The 22475-nt window shown below is 47.0% G+C and overlaps 1 protein-coding gene across 1 annotated transcript in view; it reads left to right on the forward strand.

Moving 5' to 3' along the window:
* The window catches only part of LATS1 (large tumor suppressor kinase 1), a 192912-nt gene that overhangs the window by 45140 nt on the left and 125297 nt on the right, over nt 1-22475 (forward strand). Inside the window, exon 3 of the mRNA XM_086927316.1 lies at nt 18305-18446. Coding sequence (XP_086783442.1) covers nt 18305-18446 — 142 coding nt within the window. The remainder of the gene's footprint in view (nt 1-18304; nt 18447-22475) is intronic.

The raw sequence follows: 22475 nt of genomic DNA on the forward strand, positions 1-22475 counted from the left end.
GACACGAGGACGCAGTGAGACCGTTGTCTCTAAAATAAGTTATTATGGCAGTACTCTGCTTCTCTGAACGGAGGATCTTCCACTGTCTCAGGTTGCAGGTGCCACGTGCAAAATGCAGGCATATCTGCATCCCATGTTAGTTGCAGAAATGTCGAGTTGTGATCAGAATGGGTTCTACCCATATATTAAGTTCTAGTCACTGATGAGGTGATTGAAGATGGGCATACTAATCTGTCGAGCCTCACATGGAGTTGGGCTGAACCAGAGTAGTAGGAATATATGTGGGGTGGCGATGCAGCCAAACGGCTACCAGTTGCCAATGCTCTAGCCATGCACGCAGCACTTTTGCTGCCAGTACCGTGGGTGTCCCTGGAAGCGGAGGAAAAGTGCGATCAAGGGCTGGGTCAACACAGTTAAAATCTCCACCCAGTAACCACTGTAGCCCATGCCAACAGTATAGTTTGTTAGATAAGGTGTCAAAAAATATAGCTTGGTCAGTGTTCGGTACATATATGGAGCCCAAAAGTATATGTCAGCCATCCAGGTGGCCTTTCACTAGGACGTATCGCCCCTCTGTGTCTATGACTGTTTTGTCTGCTGCGAAAGGTTTCCCTTGTTTAATCCAGATTAGCGCCCCTTGAGCATATGCAGAGGTTCTCGTGGCGAATAGCTGTCCACGCCGTCGTCTTTGGAGCTTTGCTATTTCAGAGAGTGTCAAGTGTGTTTCTTTCAGGAAGGCAATATGGGCAGAATGGTGCTTAAGGTAGGAATAAATAGAGTACCTGCATTCAAATGCATATATTAGTAGAGGTCATTATTATATACCGGGAGTCAATCTTGGGGTGCGTGGCACCTAGTGGTGAGTGGATAGTGTTCTTGCCGGTCTGTTTCTGGTGTAGGTAGGGGAACCTTTTCATTTGTAGACTCATGCACATAACATGGCAAAAGAACATGGTTAAACAATCAAAGAAGAAATTGTCAACAGACTGCACTAATTACATAAGGCCAGGTGTGCAACATAGAGTCCGACCCTTAAGGGCAGGGGGGCCAAAGCAGGAGAATTGTGGGATACTCATTGTACAGTCAGTAGGTCATTGTTCTGTTAAACATAACCATTAAATGTTCGCTGTAATACACTCATTGAGCTATTTGTGTGTCCTCAGATTCCTGCCAGGGATAAACAACAGGCTGTCCAGTCTCTTTCCACTCAAATTATGCCGTCTGCTGTTTGTGGGGTTACATCAGGTGGCACAGGGGATCCCAGGAAGTAAGAGGTAGCTTCAACAGATTCCATTCTATGGCATCACTCATGGCATCTCAAATGACATCATCCAATAAGTGTGCTTGCTTGTTTCATAGTATAGATTGTGACCTATAACTACATATTACTTTTCCACTTAAGTTTGTACAGTTTGGGTCCAGCTAATGGGTGTAAGTATTTAGAAAATGCATGTCCTCCTAATGCACCATGGCTGTGTAGAGGTATTGAACACATTATAAATGTTTGTATTCAAGAGTAACCTGTGTATAGGTGACAATAGACTTGTATTCATTATGTTCCACGTAAGTATTTTGGTACTGCAGAGAAAGATTTTAGCAGGGCAGAGTTTCTACATACTACATACTAAGTATTGTAAGCAGTTATTAAAGAGAATTGTCTCAACATGACAATTTCTACTTAACATAGAAGACTATGTGCTCCAGATACTAATCCAAGTACGTGTGCTCGTTTTGCTTCAGAATATGGGCTATCTATAAAGTTTTCACCATAGTGTGAAAGGTATAGGCAGTAGTATGTTTAGCACCTCCAGATCTTGGTTATTTTTAGCGAATGGTGACTTTTTCTTTTACATCTGTCGCATAGCTTCTACTGTTCTTAGTAGATGTTTTTTAATAGTCTGTGGTGTGTTTCTTATGAAAGTGCCTGTGTTTGCAGATAGTGTGCTATTAAGTAAATTCTCTATAGAGTAAGTACTGTTTACAGTGCTCAGTTTTCTCCTACTAATTAGTTCATTTCGTAATTTAGGTTTTGGTGTGTGTCAGGGGTTTGATACAAATAAAAGCTGTCTGTAATAGAGCATTTATTTTGGAATCAGCATTCACTATTTTGGCTTTCTCTGAACTGTTGTATACAGATTTTACACCATACTCAATGAGGGTTTCCGATATATCTGTGGTTGGTTGTTAGTGTGAACTATGCTATGCGTTCAACCATGCAAACAAAACAGGTGATGGACCGAATGTGGATCAATGTCACACACTCACCCCAGTCCAAAGATCTGGGCCCAAATCCATCGTTTTTTTGCACTCCACACCACCCTGGGTTAGACAATGGCGATATGCAAATCAGCTCTGACCCTGTGCCCCATGGGAACAGTCCAGTCCGAACTACAAAAGCCATGTCCTTCCCAGAACGGAATCAAGCATCCGAGGACCGGACCGGTTTCGAGGTAACACCTCTCATCAGCCCGGCTAGCTTGACTCCAGTGGTGTGGAGTGCCAGATCTTTTGACTGGGTTGAATGTGTGACATTGATCCACATTCGGTCCATCACCTGTTTTGTTTGCAAATGCGTTCAACCATAGCAATTTATATAGCAGTATGCGGGAAAACAAATCTTGAATGATGTCATGAGGGATGTCATCAATGTTGTCATTTGAGGTTTCATCAGTGATTTCATGAGTGATATCATAACATGTCTTAAGTTATTATGTCATGTGAGGTCAAAAATAGAGCGTGGCAGGTGCAAGTTTTAGTTAGCGCTGCTAACTATAACTGGTTTTGTTTTAGTTCAGAATGTTAATTTTTCACTTAGAAATTCACCTAACCATAACTTTACTGAAGGTTTTGAGGTTTTTCAGTGAATTTCTAAGCGTTTTATACACGTAACCATGTTAATTTAACCTTTTGTTTTTTTCAGTGAATTTCTATTTTTTTTTAATGTAAATTCATTGTATGTATAGTTGAATGACCTTACAATATATATATTGTGTTCTGACATTATTTTAGTAAAAGAAAGTTTTTTTCATTAACAAAACAGGATATGGTTCACAGTTTTCAAGATCTTTGTAAAATGTGAGAATTAGACAGGTACATATTAGATAGTAATTGTTTATTTGCTCAGTTATTGTAACTCTGATAAGACATGTCACCAGCAATCTTATTTTGAGGTGTCATCACTCGCAATGAATGGGTGTGTGTAGAAAGGTGTGTAGAGAGACCACTCTCTGTAATGAGTGTACATAGTAGGGTCTGTGGAGGGACTGCTCTATCCTTTCAGACCTCTCAGATTGCAGGTGAGCGTAGTAGGGTGTGGAGAGGAACTGCCTTCTCTGCTGAGACCCCTCTCTGTAATGAGTGCGCGTAGTACTGTTTGAGGAGGGACTACCCTATTCTTTCAGACCTCTCTCTCAGATGACGGGTGTGCGTCTTAGAGTGTGTGGAGGGACTGGCCTCTCTTCTGAGACCTTTATCTGTTATGATAGGTGTGCGTAGTAGGGTGTGGAGAAGAGACTGGGCTTTCCTTTCAGACCTCCATCTCCGATGATAGGTGTGCGTAGTATGTTGTTTGGATGAGCCTTACTCTACTCAAACCAAGGATCATACATAGGAGAGTCTGTTAAACACCATCGCCAGTAAGACTTCTTCATACAGTTACAAGTCTGCATAGCAGAGTGTATTGAAACATCACCTTCTCTTTCCTGCTTTTCACGATCCTGCGAGAGTCTCACAAGAGCGCAGCATTTAGGGAAAAAAAAATTGACCTTCTAATCATCACAGTACACTATCTCTTACACACCTCCTCTCAAAACCAGGACCACAATATCTATTCCTACTAATAGAGTGCATTGAGAACTTATCTACTCTTTTTTACTATTCAGGATTCCGGAGAATCCAGGGAGATCGTTAAAAAACAATATACATTTAATATTTTTAAAATAGTTCTCCCTTAGTCCTTAGACACCTACTCTCAAAATCCAGGGGTACATCAGTCCATTCTGCTGCATCCTTATATAGTTTTTTAACTTAATTTCTACAGAACCATCAAATATTTCACAGTAAACAGTAATATTGCCGTTTTATTTCTAACATTCTAGCAGTCCGCCAATCTGAGCGCTCGTGATTTCCGTGGGAGCGTCTTGCTTCACAGAGAATGAAGGCTCACAGAAAAATGGACCTCTCAACCAATCTCAGAGCTCCATTTTTTAAGTCTCACCCTGGCGTTTACAGCGCGAAGTGATGTCGCAGCAAGACCTATAGTCCCCGGCTCTGCTTCCCAGGAGACAGGAGATGGGCACGAGCAGCATGCCGGAATCGGATCAGGTCGCGCACGTGAACATGCGCTCCGATTCTGGCATGCTGTTCACAGTCCCAATGGATCGGGACGCGCGCGCACACACAGACACGCGCGCTCGCACACATGCACACAGACAGCGCACACACACACCCGCACACACACACACCCGCACACACACACACCCGCACACACACACCCCCGCACACACACACCAGCACACACACGCACACACACACACACACACACACCCACACAAATGCGCACACACACACCCTCCCCCCTCTCCCCCCCCTCCTCCCTCCTCACCGGGCTTTTTCCACGTGTCCCTCTCTCCCTCAGCAGCGGGTCAGTCTCGGCAGCAGGCGGAGACGCTCACTTCCGGCTGGCTTTACGAGCACAGGAGTGCGGGGTAGGCTCCCGTCTGCTTCCTGTCTTTTTGCGGCCCGCCCCTGTCCCAACACAGGTTGCCTGGCTTCCTGTCCAAGCCGGGCTGCGGCGGTGAGTTTCTCAGTTCATGACTTGGTATTTTATTGCAAGCATTCCGATTAGGCGGCAGTCATGTCTTTTGCTAGTTAAATGCCTGCGTATCAGTGCATTGATAGTGGAAGTATTGATTCTGTAAAATCACTCCTGATGAGACATTTTCAGTTATACGGTAGATCTATTGGCATTGTCAGTGCTTGCTTTTTTTGTGTATTTTGTTCTCGCTGAATCTACTCTTCAGGATTGGGGAAAATGCACCAATTGTGTATTTTAAAAAAAAAAGGATAGTCACCCAGGTATTTTCAGTATCTTTACTAGGAACAAACTCCAAGGATCTACACACCCTCTCTTACATACATCCATTCTGTTGATGTTTAGGTCTGACATTTTAATTTTGCTCTTCCTATTAATTCACTGGTCTTCTGTAACTGAATAGTTGTGTATCCCCAATGTTAGCATTTTTTGGTGAGGCCATTTGTTTGGTGGAAGGGTAAGGTGTCATGTTTCCTAGCTTCTCAGTTCTCCAGACATAGTTAGTCGTGGTGTTTGTTTGACTAAATATCTGACTTCGTACTTTAGTAGCAATGTATGCCATGTAAGGCTTTATGGCTGTCAGATTGGATGATAACCGTGTTGCTCTTTTTAGGATTGCCCTCAGGACAAGTGCTGAATTCAGTTAATGTGTTTGTACCTTTTGAAAAGGGCTGTAACTTGAATTCGCTAACCCGGATGTCCATTTCTCTGTAGAACACTGCATGAGCATATGTTCCTATATTTTTGACTTGTTCAACGGATGCAATGTAATTGTTATTTTTAAGGTGTACTGGGGCACCTGCAGTCATGGGAAGTGTTGAGGGTTTTGAGCATCTCCTTTGACATTTGGATGCAGAGTGTAAGGACTATAAATCAACCTTTCTGCATTAAGCTTTATTTTTATTTTTTTAAACCCAGTGTTTCTCCTTTTAAAGGACCATTTGACATAGAGAGAACACTTCTTTTCTTAGTCCTTCGTCTCTAACACTAGATACCTAGAATGTTTGTATGAAGTCAGCTGGGGTTTGAGATACGTGACCTGCTTGGTCAGGAGCCTGCGTGGGTGCATGGTCATTTAGTGGTGGATGTTTTTTTTTTTTTTTGTACATCTGTGGTTAGTCTTTCAAGACCTCCACTTTTGTGGCTTCTTGTATACATTTTTTTTTATTCGTCAGGTTGTCCCTTAAAATGTGGCTTACTTTTGAAATCTGTGAACACACTCTTAGGAATTTGAGAATGGTTGCTGCATCTAAAATTGCCTAGTCTACATGTGTTGTGTACTTCTTTCCTTCTGTTAGCAGAAATTTTCCATGGTATGGATACAGCTGTTGCTGAAAAATGATTGCGATTAGTCAACCCAGTCTCTTGTCTGTAGCTGCCCTCTCTAGATTGCCAATGTGACTTAGCCTGTGTCCTGCTCACTTGTTTGCCCACCTCAGTAGTGGTGCTTGGTAGAGTATAGAATTTAGTTTGTATGAACGCTTACTCGCTCTTTTTTCTATCCGTGTTCAGTGGCCCTCATTTGTGTAGGCTCTCTGTCCTGCTTCCAAGTTCTCCTCACATCTAATCTGTAAACCGGTACAGTGCTCCATTGGCTAGTGTTGAGTTAACTGTCTCTCTAAACAGCTGAAACCGGGTGATCTAGTTAAATAAACTTTTCCAACAATTAAAGTTGACTGTATCCATGCGGCTCCCTTACAGTCTTCTTTCCTTGCTCTTCAAAATAGTGATTTTTTCCCCCTGTTGTTGGTTGAGAGTCCTTTCCATCATTGAAAGCAAGCGTGCCAAGGCCCCAACTAGCCCTTTCGGGATTACAAAACTATATAATTTTTTCCTTTTGGTACCATGTCTTGGAAGTACTAATCACACAACTTGTATATTACATAAAAATTAACTTGATGTGTCAGAATCCGCCCAATAATTAAGGGTAACTAGACGTTTCGACCCCTGAAAAAGCTGACATATATCGGGGTCCTAACTGTGGATATTGATTCAGGGCACACTGCGATAAAAGAAAGGGCTCAAAATCACTGAGAGTAGGAACCTAATTTATTCTTGGTCTCTTGTAACCTGCCAAATTTCTTTTCTCGATTCTGGAAGATTTGACATGCACACCAGGGCTGTGAAGGACAAAATAAAAATACAATTTGAAATGTCATTGATATATAAATACATAGGACTACTAATCTAAGTTTATTGGGAAAACCAAAAATCATGATGTAGATAAAGGACGATAACCCTGAAAGAAAAAACAATGCAGGCAGCCTGGCAACCACTCATCTGAAAATGGATAAACACACATTAACAGATTCGTGTAGACTCCTTTCATCGTGTGGGGCAAAAAGTAACTTTTCCTGGATATTTACTTGTAAAAAAAAAATACTGTTAAATCCTCTCTCGCTCTGAATCTAGGTTAAAATAAAAGTGCAAAACCCAACTTTTACCATAATTACCCTGAAGAAGCAGGAGTGCTTACTGTGCACTTGTTCACTCAAGGTTGAGAAAGACAGTGGGGCAGACTCACCCATGTTCTACATCTATTTATAAAATGTGAGCAGTAGCCGTGCTGGCGTTTATGGGGCACAGACAGGAACCACAATTAAGCATGATGCAATTTGTTTGGGGTTTGAGAAATTTGCTGGATCAAAATGGGTAAGTGCACAAAAAAAAGAAAATATATGAAAATATAATATTTGAAAAGCCACATGGAAGAAAAGGCTTTTAGAAAAAGACTAAAAGAAAGTCTGCTACGCATTTGATAGAATGGTCCTGTACGATGACAGGTTTGGAAACAATTAAGGAGTATGGTTACACAGTCAACGTTATGGAATATTATAGGAAAAACCTTAGTTTGCAAAGGTTGATTGCTAAAATCTGAGTAATGTGAAGGATCATTTTGGGCCGAGTGGATATTGGAACAGTAAGCAGTTGGAATCTGACCTAATCGATCTCTGTTGCGGTGTCTCAGCCACTAGAGAATGTTACAGTGCGCATTCTGTAGAGTGCAACAGAAAATTTGTTGGCACTCCTGGTTGGAGGGAAACCTTCCACGTTTGAGGACATGGGTTCCTGTGCTCCTCTCCTTCGTTTGGATGAGGTGTAGTGGCTTTTAATGTGTAAACTTCCTGGATTTAAATGATAGAAAATGGTGCGGATCAAGACTCGAATGTAAAATTCTAGGTGGTTTGAAAATGTAAACTCCTATCATTCATGGAAATATTTTTATTATGGATCAATGCCAGAAGACTCGTACCCCACAATGCTTTGTGTGTTGCTATTCTACATAATGTATGTATGGTTAAACTGATTGGTTTTGAGGGTTTTTTTGGGAAATAATCCTTCCATACGTCAATATCTAGTAAACTAGATCAGAATCATTCAAGCTTGAAATTAAGATTCATATAAGAACAAATTCCTATTGAAATGATCAAATGTGCATGCTTTACTCCCACCAGGGAGGTGGCTATAAATGTGGTTAATATAATTCCGTGAAGATGTGTGATCACAAGTGGGGTATACTAAGAGAAGGAATTAGTAAATGAACAAAGTATCCCACGTTGCTGAGTGGGATTTTAGTACCAAGCATTTGCAATGCAATAGGTCTCGCAGTTACGCGAGTTTAAGCGATTGACATTGTAAATGACAATGCCTTTTATTTGTATTTTTAAAAAGAAAACAAAAATAAAAGGCATTGCTATTTGCAATGTCAATAGCTCAAACTTGCATTAATGCGAGACCTATTGCATTGAAAATGCTTGTAATTTCTTCCTCTTGTGGGAAGCTTTCGAGCCCAACTTCCAAAATAGACAGTTATTTTTGACCCTTAATCTCTCACAAAAACTACTAAACTCATTTACACCATATCACAAAAAATAAAACTGGCGAACAAAAATCTAGTTTCCTGCCAAATTTTGGTGTAATTAAGTTCAGCAGTTTTATAAAACCGGTCTTAAAGAAGCCTATGAAAAATGAATGGAGATGTTTGTTTTGGGACCCCCTTTTTACTTGACACCCGCTTGACGGATCACCCCCAGACTTTCCAGGAAATGGATACACTTAAAAAAAAAAAAAAATTCTGTGGTGAGTTGTCAAACAGTGTGACCTTTTTTTTAAGTATAGGTTTTTATTGGCATTTTCATACTTACAGTACCAATACTGACAAAGTTGATATCAACACAGTATGTAAACATCTCCTGTGATTTCCCCCCAGCCCCTCAAGCTCTAACATAGTCTCAGTGCAATGTATTCGTATAGTGCAATGTTGATAATTTCTCATGACAGAACGGAAAGGAACAGTTCAAGTATAACATTTGCAAATCATAAGCTAAAAGTCACCTTATAAACCTGATTATAACCATGTCACCTCCTCATCTGTAACCACTCACATTCCCAAGACGGCAACTCCTCTATGGAAGCTAACCTCTTGGTGAGCATCGCTGCCTGGGCCCATAGGTAATCTGCCAGTTTATTGTCCCTGCGCATGTGGCTCTCCTCAGCATGCGCCCATTCCGCCATATCTTTCAGCCAGTCATTAATTTTTGGCGTACTTGATGAAAGCCAGCCCATAGCAGTTCTAACAAGGGACGTGGCTTGGACGTCGATGCGAGCAGCGGCGTAGGCGCTGAGCTCCGCTCGTGAACCCAGCCTTAATCCTGCACATTGACCCCCCGAGGCCCCCCAGGCACCAACGGGGAGCGGCGAGATGGAGGGGAACTGGCCCTAGGCATTCTGAGCACGCCCCGATGGCACACCCTGATGGGATCGGGGATTTCTGAGGCGGCGCCGGCTGCGACCATCAGGCTCAAAATGACGGCTCCTCGGCACTGAAGAGGCCCTGCACCGGACCGCAAGAACCGAGTGCGACGGCCATGGTCGCATCGGGGGACGCGCTGTCCCTCACGCTAGGGCGGCGCTGCGGACCATGCACAGCCTGCAGAGTGGCCGGATCGGCCGGATTGGCTGGGGACCCACTGGGGCTGAGTTGGAGACGAACTGCTGGGCCTGATGGTGGAGGGGCGGTGCAGCCCTAGGCAGTGGGCGCTACAGGTGGAGGCCTCTCCCTGGCGGCGCTGATACGGGGGGCAGCTCCCTCTGCCTGGCGACTGTGACCGGAGCGCCGGTGTTTGCACCACGCGGGCTGATAGCGCTCGTGCCCTGAACTGCTGACTGGTGGCTGCTGCAGGGGGTGCCGAGTCCCAGGATAATACTGCGGCCTGCGTGGTCGGAACGCTACACAGGCGAGTGAGGTGAGGCGACCATTGAGTGCCCTGAATGGTGGGGGCGCCTGCAGCCTGCCCTTTGGAGTGGCTAGTGGTTTAAGCCTGGGGGCGGAACTTGGCGCCTTGAGACGCTGTTTGGACATGGCGGAGGGCTCGGTCTGATCTGCCCAGGACCCGCGGGGTGCAGCCTTCGCAGGGTTGGAACACCGTCGAGACTGGAGGGGTGGCCCACTGCCTGGGGCTGCTGGCCGACACTGCCCGGAGCGGGCTTGAGATCGCTGCGGACCTGGCGGGGAGCACGTTCCTTACTCAGCCGATTTGGAGATATCTCTGGCCTGCGAGTCAACTGGGCAAATTCATGCGTGTTACCGGTGACCAGAGCGTGTGTCCAACCTGATCTACCGCCCGACTTGGTGTGGGAACCTAGATGCCTTCCCTACCTGGGGACGCATGTTTACCACAAGCAAAAAGACCTTCTCGAAGGTAACATAGGTAGAGCGTTGAGGGGGCTTAAGAGCAGCATGCATTTCTGGGGGACCCTTCCGCTATCGGTGGCGGGCCGAGTGGCACTGCTGAAAATGGTGGCGCTCCCTCTGCTTTTATATTTATTTCGGACTTTGCCCATACGTGTACCCGTCGCTTTGTTTCGGCTACTCCGATCCATGGTGGAGGGTTTCTTTTGGGGAGTAGGAAGACGCCGAGAAGCGTTGGACACTTTGATTCGTCCCAGAGCTGACGGTGGTTTAGCTGTCCCTGATTTTGAAATATATTATTTAGCCGCACAGTTCCAGCACCTCACCCAGGCGGTGGCGCAGGAATTTCGAGGGCCGGAGCGAGAGACTGAACCGGACATTCCGCGATACGTCCTGTTGTTTGTAGTCCTGCAACAAAGATTGCAGGTTACTGACTTGTCCTCTGCAGAATGTGCCCTGAGGCACTGCTGGAACCGCTACCACAGCCAAGTTGGGGTACGAAGACCGTATGCCCCGGAAATACCATTGGGCATGTGCACGGCCCTATCACTTGGCGGGGATTGGTCGGCCCTGGTGGAGTGGGAAACACTGGGACTTCAGATGGTGGGCGATCTATTTGGGGATGGTGTGTTACTGCCTTATGACACGCTGCAGGAGTCCTTCGGACTCCCGCGGGGTCACTTCCTATTACATGCGGCCCTGGTTGCGGCCATCCAGAAGCATTGGGGCACTGGCCTTTCGGAACCGCCTACAAGCGAGGTGTGCCAATATGTGGTGATGGCAGCAGGCACGTATAAGGCGGTCACTTGCCTATATAAGCGTATGTTGGGGGAGGGGCTGGCACCGTTGCAGAGATTGCGTGAACAGTGGGCGGCGGATCTAGCCAAAGAGATACCTGATGCGGCCTGATCGCAAATTCTTAAAAGGGCATGGAAGGGCACCAGGAATGCTAGATTCCAGCTGATCCAATTTTTTGTCCTGCACCGGGCATTCCTTACCCCGGCTAAAATCAATCAATACTTCCTTGTTACTACGGCACTTTGACCCCGTTGTAGATTGGAGGGTGCAGATCTCCTGCACATGCTGTGGGACTGCCCGCAGTTGGGCACGTACTGGGAAGAAGTGTCCACTTTACTTTGTAGTATAACAGGGCGACAGATCACTCCGGATAAGGGGACTTGCTTATTAAATTGGTTTCCACGTACTAGCAAAACAAAATTAACTAGCAAATTCATAGACTTAGGATTGTTGCTGGCCAAGCGAGAAATCACATCCCATTAGAAAGCAGCAGCGGGCCCCAGCTACATACGATGGAAGGCTGCATTGCTTAAGTGGGCAGCTAGTGAGAGCTCAGTTAGATTGCAGCAAGCCCACAGGTCCCACAATGATAAGGCGTTAGAGGCGGCGTGATCCTGGGAGGCCCTTGTGATTGAACTGAAAGCTGCAGACCTAGACACAGTCTCAGACACTAGCGTGTTAACTGCTGCAGAGGCCCAATAGATTAGGCACCCTAACGTTAAGACGACGCGCGTGTGGCGATCCCCTGCTTCCATGGTGGTCCAGAGGATTCCTAATAGTGTTACAACTGAGTCATTTGAAGAACCCCTACAATATGATTCATTTATTGGTTTCACTTAGCCTTACGATAGCAGCGCCGGTGGGAGGGGGGTGGGAATTTGAGGAAGGAGCGCGATGTGCCTCAGAGGCGGGAGTCGATCACCTTAGCAACATGGAAAATTGCACATAATTGACACTGTAATAATGATCATAATGTGGGAGGTCCAAACCTGGTGCTGAGTCGAAATTGTTGCTTAACCTGTTGCTTACGGTGTCCCTGCCGCCATTCTCCTGATTGTCGGGCTTGAATAGAGGCCCTAGCCCATCCTCTTATTTGTTGTGGAAATAGCAGTTCTTCCATGCTTTGTCCAAACCAGCCCCAAGATAAAAAATGTCCTACTTAACGTCTTCTTTTTTAGGTCTCGCCTGTCAATGCGCATGCCTGTCAATGCGCATGCGCATTGAGCTTGCGAGACTATGGGGGCTTAAACAGACTTTAACCAACTTGCAAGTCGATGGCGATTCCTTGCAGTTCCTGTGAAATTCAAGCTCAATGCGCATGCGCATTGACATTAAAAGCGCGTGCACATGCCCCCAGCCGCCTGCCTTGCATGTCTTTTCCCTCAGGCGCACTCCTCCCACACCCCCGATCCGCCCCCTCCCCTGCCTGCCGTGTCGCATTTCTTCAGGGCACCTCCCCATATCAGTTCCCCAGCAGCATCTGTTCCCCAGCCTGCCAAGATCAGCTCTTCCTGCTCCGCCCTCTCCCCACTCTCTCTCCCATCACGACGCCCCTCCCGCTCCGCCCCCTCCCCACTCTCTCTCCCAGCACTCTAGCACTGCTTGTCTTCCGTGAAACTGTCTGTTCTGCCTCAAGCGGAAGGAGGCTCAAGACGCAGCTTGCCCCTTGTGTCATACACCTATGCATCACCGCTTACAGTGCGGCTTCTTTGGTTGCAAGTCGCCTCCAGCACAGCCCCTGCCCGATAGCTTTGAGTCTCTCCTATCCATCTGTTGGCGGAAGCCTCTGCTCTCCACACCGATTCCTCTCACAGAACGGGGCATGTTTCCGAGGGCGCCCATAACAAGGATGCTCCGCCAGCAGCTCTTCCCTTCCCCAATCTCTCTCCCAGCACACCTCCCCCTCGCTCCGCCCCTTGCTCTCCGCCCCCTGCCTCCCCAGCCGCCAGCATTCCACACTGACACAGCCTGCCGAGAGCAGCTCTTCCTGCTCCGCCCTCTCCCCACTCTCTCTCCCCTCACGACGCTCTTCCCACTCCGCCCCCTCCCCCCAGCACTCTAGCATACAGCACGGAATTCAGGCATCAGCTGGACATGTGGAAAATTGTCCAGATTCTTATAGCGCAACTTGTAGAGATTGCATAAACTGCTCGGTAAAGAAAGAAAGTTACACACTATTTTGTTCTGCAGCTCTTCCCGCTCCGCCCCTTGCTCTCCGCCACCTGCCTCCCCAGCCGCCAGCACCTCCCCTCATCCGTTCCCCAGCAGCATCTGTTCCCCAGCCTGCCGACTCTTAGTCGATCAGCCTATAATCCACTTTACAGCAACACATCGCCCATAACAAGGATGCTCCGCCAGCAGCTCTTCCCCTCCCCACTCTCTCTCCCAACACACCTCCCCCTCGCTCCGCCCCTTGTTTAAAGCTTGAAAATACATCCCGCCTCTCCTCCCCCTTCCTTCCCTCCCCCCGGCTTCTTCCCACCCTCCTCCCTTTGCCTGAGGACATCACAAGAGCCGCTAACCCTCCTCCAGGAGCCAGATGATGAGGGAGGAGACGCACAACTGCGGACCTCTCCTGCTGGCACACGAACAACGTCACCTTCTTCACTCTTCAGCACACCAGCCATATTTTTGGGGGACTAGCCAGAGTTGTTAAAGTTGAGCTATATGTACTGTGAAGCCAATGCAGACAGCGGCAAAGGGACTTTGAACGAAACTCAAAACAAGTCACTCTCACTAGGGTCCGCAAGGCTTTAATGTCGAGAAAGAGTGCACGCTCTAAGAGCTGAAAAAATGGGACAACGTTCGCGTTCACTCAAATTCTGTGATGCTTCTATCCACAGCTCGAAAAGTTATTTATAAAGAAAGAGACATCTCTCACTTTCCTCTCGTTCCTGCCAGCTGTCACCTCCACATTCCATATCCTCCGTACTTTTAATTTTGAATCATTATGTTGCCCTCCTTCTCCGTAACTCATTCTTTCTCCCGACTTTTCTTCCCTTTACTCCTTTGTTATCTACTCCCAACGTACTTCTCTCTTCTAATTTCATTTAATAGGTCGAGCCTGGTCAGCCCATGCACTGCTATGCAAGGTGTGCTGTATTGGAGTATGGACTTGAAGCCCTGCCCACTCTCTCCCCACCACCACATCCACCACCGCCACATCCACCACCGCCACATCCACCACCACCACCACATCCACCACATCCACCACCACCGCATCCACCACCACATCCACCATCACCACCACATCCACCAACGCATCCACCACCACCACATCCACCATCACATCCACATCCACCATGATATCCACCGCCACATCCACCACTGCATCCACCACCACCGCATCCACCACCACATCCACCACCACCACATCCACCACCACCACCACATCCACCACCACCACCACATCCACCACCACCACCACATCCACCACCACCACATCCACCACCACCACATCCACCACCACCACATCCACCACCACCACCACATCCACCACCACATCCACCACCACCACCACATCCACCACCACCACCACATCCACCACCACCACCACATCCACCACCACCACCACATCCACCACCGCCACATCCACCACCACCACATCCATCACCGCCACATCCACCACCACATCCACCGCATCCACCACCGCATCCACCACCGCATCCACCACCACCACCACATCCACCACCACCACATCCACCACCACCACATCCACCAGCACATTCGCCACCTCATCCACCACCGCATCCACCACCACCACATCCACCGCATCCACCACCACCACATCCACCGCATCCACCACCGCATCCACCACCACATCCACCAGCACATCCGCCACCTCATCCACCACCGTCTCACCACCACCACATCCACCACACCCACCACCAGCCCTTCCACCACCACATCCACCACCACTTTCACCACATCCACAACCACCACATCCACCACCACCACATCCACCACCACATCCACCACATCCACCACCACATCCACCGCATCCACATCCACCACTACATCCACCACCGCATCCACCACCACCACCACATCCACCAGCACATCCGCCACCTCATCCACCACCGCATCCACCACCACCACATCCACCACCACCACATCCACCGCATCCACATCCACCGCATCCACCACCGCATCCACCACCGCATCCACCACCACCACCACATCCACCACCACATCCACCACCACATCCCCCACCACATCCACCAGCACATCCACCACCACATCCACCACCACATCCACCAGCACATCCACCAGCACATCCACCAGCACATCCGCCACCTCATCCACCACCGCATCCACCACCACCACCACATCCACGGCATCCACATCCACCAGCACATCCGCCACCTCATCCACCACACCCACCACCAGCACTTCCACCACCAATTTCTCCACAACCACCACATCACCACCACATCCACCACCACATCCACCATCACCACCACATCCACCAACGCATCCACCACCACCACATCCACCATCACATCCACATCCACCATGATATCCACCGCCACATCCACCACTGCATCCACCACCACCGCATCCACCACCACATCCACCACCACCACCACCACATCCACCACCACCACATCCACCACCACCACATCCACCACCACCACATCCACCACCACCACCACATCCATCACCACCACCACATCCACCACCACCACCACATCCACCACCACCACCATATCCACCACCACCACCACATCCACCACCACCACCACATCCACCACCACCACCACATCCACCACCACCACCACATCCACCACCGCCACATCCACCACCACCACATCCACCACCACCACATCCATCACCGCCACATCCACCACCACATCCACCGCATCCACCACCGCATCCACCACCGCATCCACCACCACATCCACCACCACCACATCCACCACCACCACATCCACCACCACCACATCCACCACCACCACATCCACCACCACCACATCCACCAGCACATTCGCCACCTCATCCACCACCGCATCCACCACCACCACATCCACCACATCCACCACCACCACATCCACCGCATCCACCACCACCACCGCATCCACCACCACATCCACCAGCACATCCGCCACCTCATCCACCACCGTCCCACCACCACCACATCCACCACACCCACCACCAGCCCTTCCACCACCACATCCACCACCACTTTCACCACATCCACAACCACCACATCCACCACCACCACATCCACCACCACCACCACATCCACCACCACCACCACCACATCCACCGCATCCACATCCACCACCGCATCCACCACCACCACCACATCCACCAGCACATCCGCCACCTCATCCACCACCGCATCCACCACCACCACATCCAACACCACCACATCCACCGCATCCACATCCACCGCATCCACCACCACCACCACATCCACCACCACATCCACCACCACATCCACCACCACATCCACCAGCACATCCACCAGCACATCCACCAGCACATCCACCAGCACATCCACCAGCACATCCACCACCACATCCACCAGCACATCCACCAGCACATCCACCAGCACATCCGCCACCTCATCCACCACCGCATCCACCACCACCACCACATCCACGGCATCCACATCCACCAGCACATCCGCCACCTCATCCACCACTGTCCCACCACCACCACCACATCCACCACACCCACCACCAGCACTTCCACCACCAATTTCTCCACAACCACCACATCACCACCACATCCACCACCACCACATCTACCACCACATCCACCCCCACATCCACCACCATCACATCCACCACCACCATATCCCCCAGATCCACCACCACCACATCTATATGTGTGTGGCTCTGTGTGTGTGTAGGTGCAAATGCAATGTTCTTGGATTTTTGTCACAATAAAATACACTAAACATAATCTTCACAAAAGTTACTTACAAACGTTTAAGCTATTGCCATTATAAATTTAATAAATTATTTAAGTATTAATTATTTACAAAAATTAAAAGCCATTGTTATTTGTAATATCAATACATCTAAGTCACGTAAATACAAAACATGTTGCATTACAAATGCTATAGGTGTTACATTTGCAAAAGTTATAACTATTGGCATTGTAAATGACAAAGCTATTAATTTAGCTATTTTCAAAAACAACACATAAATAAAAAAAAATCATTTACAAGACCAATAGCTCCAACTTTTCTAATGCGAGACCTATTGCATTTCCAATGCTTGTCTTAATGGGGCTACGTCCCAACAGACAAAGACCCAACTCCCTGGGGATTGTCAACCCTAAGGCTGTGCCCATGATGCGAGAACTGACTTCTAGTATTCATCTATATTCTGCGCCCCCCCCCCCCAAGATTATATTTACGAAATCCTCACACCCGTCCTCTGCACCAGAGGCACCTAGTAGAATGCTCCGGGTATAATCATATAACCTACTAGGGAAAAAGTAAGCCACCTGATATATCATGTTGTACTGCAGCAGTTAAAACCGCGTGTAGCAACGGGGCCAAAGTTATTAGTAAGCTAAAAATGCTCCTTCTATGGAAAAGCACACCTAACCATAACTACATACAGATGACCACCAGTAGGTAATATATATTTCATTCAAGGGTGGTCAGCATTACAAATGTTAAACGTATATGTGAAGCATAAAAAGAGTACTTGGTTGATTACTTTACAAGTTCTTATGTGTCAGATTGCAGGTTTCTGATTGATTCCCAGACTATCAGTGGTATTATAGCTCTAAGTATGCTACATTTCTTTAACTGAGGATGTAGGAGTACCCAGCATGGGTAGATGTGCAAGAAATAGTGCACATCTTTGGGAGCGAGGGAGACACAGCACTCAGAAGAGCTGAAAGTTGTACTGCTGCTGTTCAAGAATTTTTCTGTACACATTTCTAGAAAACTGAGTTCCAGTGTCACATAAAATTTAAAGCAACTCCTAAAAAGAATGTGAGGCTGTGCTGCAGTAACATTTTTTGTTTTCTTTTAGGAGATGGTTTTAAGAGCCCTCAGGCAAACCAACAGCAGTAGTATAGAGGCAGCAATTGAATATATAAGTTTCCAAGAATCATGGAGGGATCAAATGATTGCTTCAGAAACTCGGCCGACCAACGGAGGGATAAAATCAGCAGGTATTGTACTCTGGGTTGTCTTTTTTCCAGAATTTGTGTGCTTAATTGTATTGTTCCACAAACGTGTTTTGGTTGTTTCTAGAAATGGTGAAAGCAGGAATTTATATATTCCATCTAACCTTACATGCTGTGCCACATTTCATAAATTATCACGATTATTTCTAGTTCATTGAAGTTCATTGGTTACAGGTCAAAACTGTACTAGCTGTGTTCATATTTTTCCTAGCCTTGCTTAAATTGATTTTGCCTGGTCTTTTTTTTTTATCCTTTATTTCTTCAGTAATACATAGCAGAAACAAGCGTTTTGCAGCATAAATCCTTTCCTGGAATCACATGTACATTATTTCACCGTCTAGTGGTTGGGCATGGAATCAACTTGTTAGTCCTCTAACTAGCGGACTGAGTAAGTCGTCAATCAAGCTGTCAGAGAATGCATGATAGGGAAGAGAGAACCACCTCAGGAAATGGAAAATACTCCCTCTAAGTTCTTCCCTGAGTGTCACTGAACGTTTGCCCAGAAGGACTACCACAAAGTCTGCGTCTTCTGTCTGATGAATTCACACCAAAGAGAGTTAGAGCAAGGGAGAAGTGGAGGGGAGAACACCGTACTATCATGCAGACACAAAAGAAAGAGAGCTCTTTACTGAGGGACCACTGTATGTTGAGTGAGAAATTGGACAACATCGAGGACACAAAGGTCGATCAAGTGGAAGGCTCTGACACCAAAGTAGAAGTAGTCCGCAAAATCAAACATAGCAGCCAACAAAGAAGCCCAAGTAGGGTAGAACCTTAAACATATGCAGGTATAACCGAAAAACGAACTGCTTGATTATAGGAATGGGTTAAAAGAGTTACTATGCTTAGATGTACCCAACTCCAATGTCCGGCTAAAACATATCAGAATATGGTTCAATAAAATAGGTCTTCATCATTTCTGGGAAAGCCCTGATAGGTTGCCGCCAAATTAAAAAAATGTGTGTAAAAAAGGCTTTTTGGGGTTTTATAAATAACCAACTATACAATGGCAATAGTGGTGGATCACTTGTTAGCAACTTTTTGACCTTCAAGGATGTCCCCCTATTTGAGAGTTTCCTCAATGAAATTGAGCCCCCACTTGCTAAAACCCTTTTTATGAAATTTAGATACGGCAACCTCATGACTAATTCAACCCTTGCCCGTTGGTCTAGGAAAAATGTTAATGACATTCCAGCCATAGGAGATCTATGTACCTTGTGCGAGGGCAATCATAAGGAGGATGATATGCATATCCTTTTCTTCTGCCCGACATACATGCCGGCCAGAAAAAAATGGATTAAACCCTTGTGTAATCTATATGGAATTAGGTCATGTAAGATGGCTCTTAGAATAATTAAATCTGATACATCACAGATTATTGTATTCAGTGCCAGCAGATATCTCTATTCCATTTATTTTGTTCGTAGGAAAAAGGGCTTGAAGTTCTAACGCTATGGGGTGCCTTTATTTATGTATTTTAAAAACAGGCTGAGCTGATGAACTAGACAGCAATGTCGTCATTTTTTTATGTGGAAACTCTTTATGACTTTTAAATTACTGATTTTATAAATGATATACTATTATTGTATTTTTATTGTATGTAAATTGAATTGGGCTGTTTTATTATGAAATGTTGTTGTTCAAATCTTTCCTGCCAACAGAACGCCGTAATAAAGAAATATTGAATTGAATTGAAAAACGAACTTGAAGTGGCACAAGACTTCCTCTGTGACAAAACACTGATGGTCTCGAGAAACATTGAAAAGCAGAGGACAGAGCCAAGGAAGACTCGACGGACATGAAGAAAGGGGTGTTGAAGGCTCTGGTCCCCCAAGAACAGGGCCCTCGAAGTCGAGAGAGACTGCTCGAAGTAGAAATGCCATTGATCCTACAAACAAAGTAGGATTGCGATGCCTCAATGAAAGAATTCAGAATGTCTTCGAAGCCTCCCGGGGAGAAGAGTGAGGAGATTCACTAGCAACCCCAGAGCCTCAGAAGAGGAACATGGGATGTTCCTGCATGAGAAGGACACAGAAGACCAGGGTATCATCCAAGACGCTGAAAGGGGTGACAAGCAGTGGTAGGACCTCCAAAACTGATTCACTGGAGGAGGCTCTTGACACATACCCCTCGACTCCATTGCCAGTCGACATTGCAATGTATAATGCTGTTGTAAAAAGAGCAGCAGATAGGTTCAGGGTACTTTTGGAAGTGACAATGCAGGCCTGTATCCTCCTAGAAATACTTCTACCATCCCAGATCAAACAGTCCTACGCCCCATGCTGTGAAGCGCCCTGGAACAGTGAAGGGAAGCTCTCGGGGAACCAGCATCTTGCAAAGCTGCAACACAGAGAATGGATAAATAGTTTAATCCCCCTCCAAATACTCAGTATACATCAAGGGCAATGTGTGGCAGAGTCCTTCATTATGGCCACAACAAGGAAGAAAGCCAGTGTCCTAGCATCTATGGGACCACCTTCAGAGAAACTGAGTGGAGACAGTGGGTTATAAAGTAGAGAGGGGAGCTGCGACACATTGGAGTATCACACCTAAAAATGCACTCCTCAACTTTTATGCCCACTGCTGCAGGGAAGAGGCTGGTAAAATCTTGAAATGCCTACCAGAGCAATACCAAACACTAGTAGAGAGCAAACAAATCGCCATCACATGCTTAAAATAGGTATTGGATGTGGCCGACATGGACAGCAGGCAGCTGGTAATGGGAACATCCATATGCAGACCTGCCTAGTTGCTGGTGTCTGGTTTCCGGAATGAGGTTCAGCGAACATCATAAATATACTTTTTTCAGGAGAGAACCTGTTTGCAAACTGCTGTAGATTAAATGCTGCAGTAGATCAAAAAAGACAGTGACCCTGCAAAGGTGGGCACTGGGGGCATTACAGTTCCTGGGTCAACCTAGAAGAGGAGCAGCCCCAATGAGAAGACCCGCGGACCAAGGAAGTTTTCGAAGCCCAGCACCACAGCCAGCTTACCAGCAGCCAGCTCCATATCAAGGGGTACAACAATAGTGGCCATTTCCAACACCGCAGAGTCCACCCGTTCAGGGCAGAGAAGAGGACAGTAACTCTGCTTACCAACCGCTCCACCACATAGCACCAGTTGGGGGCGGAATAGAGCCCCTTCTTCTGGAGTGTAAGAAGGTCATTTCAGACAAATGGATCCTCAACATCGTCCAACATGGTTATTGCATAGAACTTACAAAGAAGCCACTGGGAGTCCAGCCAAATAAAAGATCTCGCCCTGAAGAGGAGAGGCACTGCCTGCAACGACTGGGGCAGAAACTTCTAGAAAAGAGAAGTAGAGGGAGTGCTTATGACTAAAGTCATCTGGTAAACTACTCTGCATACTTCCTTGGTGGAAAACCGGACAATTCTCTCAAGACAAATTTTGAACCTCCGCTTCTTAAACAAGTTCATAAAGACCCATACATTCAAAATGACTACACTACAGGAGGTCGTCCTGTGGCTACAGGAATAGGACTATATGGCAACCATTGACGTAAAGAATGCTTACTTACACATTCCCATGTCCTGCTAAAACAAAAGTTACTTGTGGTTCGTAGTCAACAAGAACCACTACCAATTCAGGGAGCTCCTCTTCGGAATCAAGTCCGCACCCAGGGTGTTCACAAAATGTCTAGCCTTGGTGGTGGCCCTCCTAAGAAAGAAAGGGATACATGTCTACCTGTATCTAGACAACTAAATAATCAAAGCAAGCTTGTGCTCCGGATGCGAAAAGGATACAGGACACTCATGGCCTTGCTTCACAGACTAGGGTTCATGATCAACTTAGAAATGTTTTCAGTGGAGCTGGTGGGGAGAGAAGATTTTCCTTGGAACAAGAATCAATACCGGAGGCGTGAGCCTTCCCTACCCTCAAGAGGAATGAATCAATCACCGAACAGGCTTGCTGCTACCACAAGGGTCAGTCTCTGACAGCGAGAACTGTGGGGAAACTGATGGGCATGATGGCCTCATGCATTCTACTGATCCC

This window comes from Lissotriton vulgaris, chromosome 6, assembly GCF_964263255.1.
Source record: "Lissotriton vulgaris chromosome 6, aLisVul1.2, whole genome shotgun sequence".
Taxonomy (NCBI): Eukaryota; Metazoa; Chordata; class Amphibia; order Caudata; family Salamandridae; genus Lissotriton; species Lissotriton vulgaris.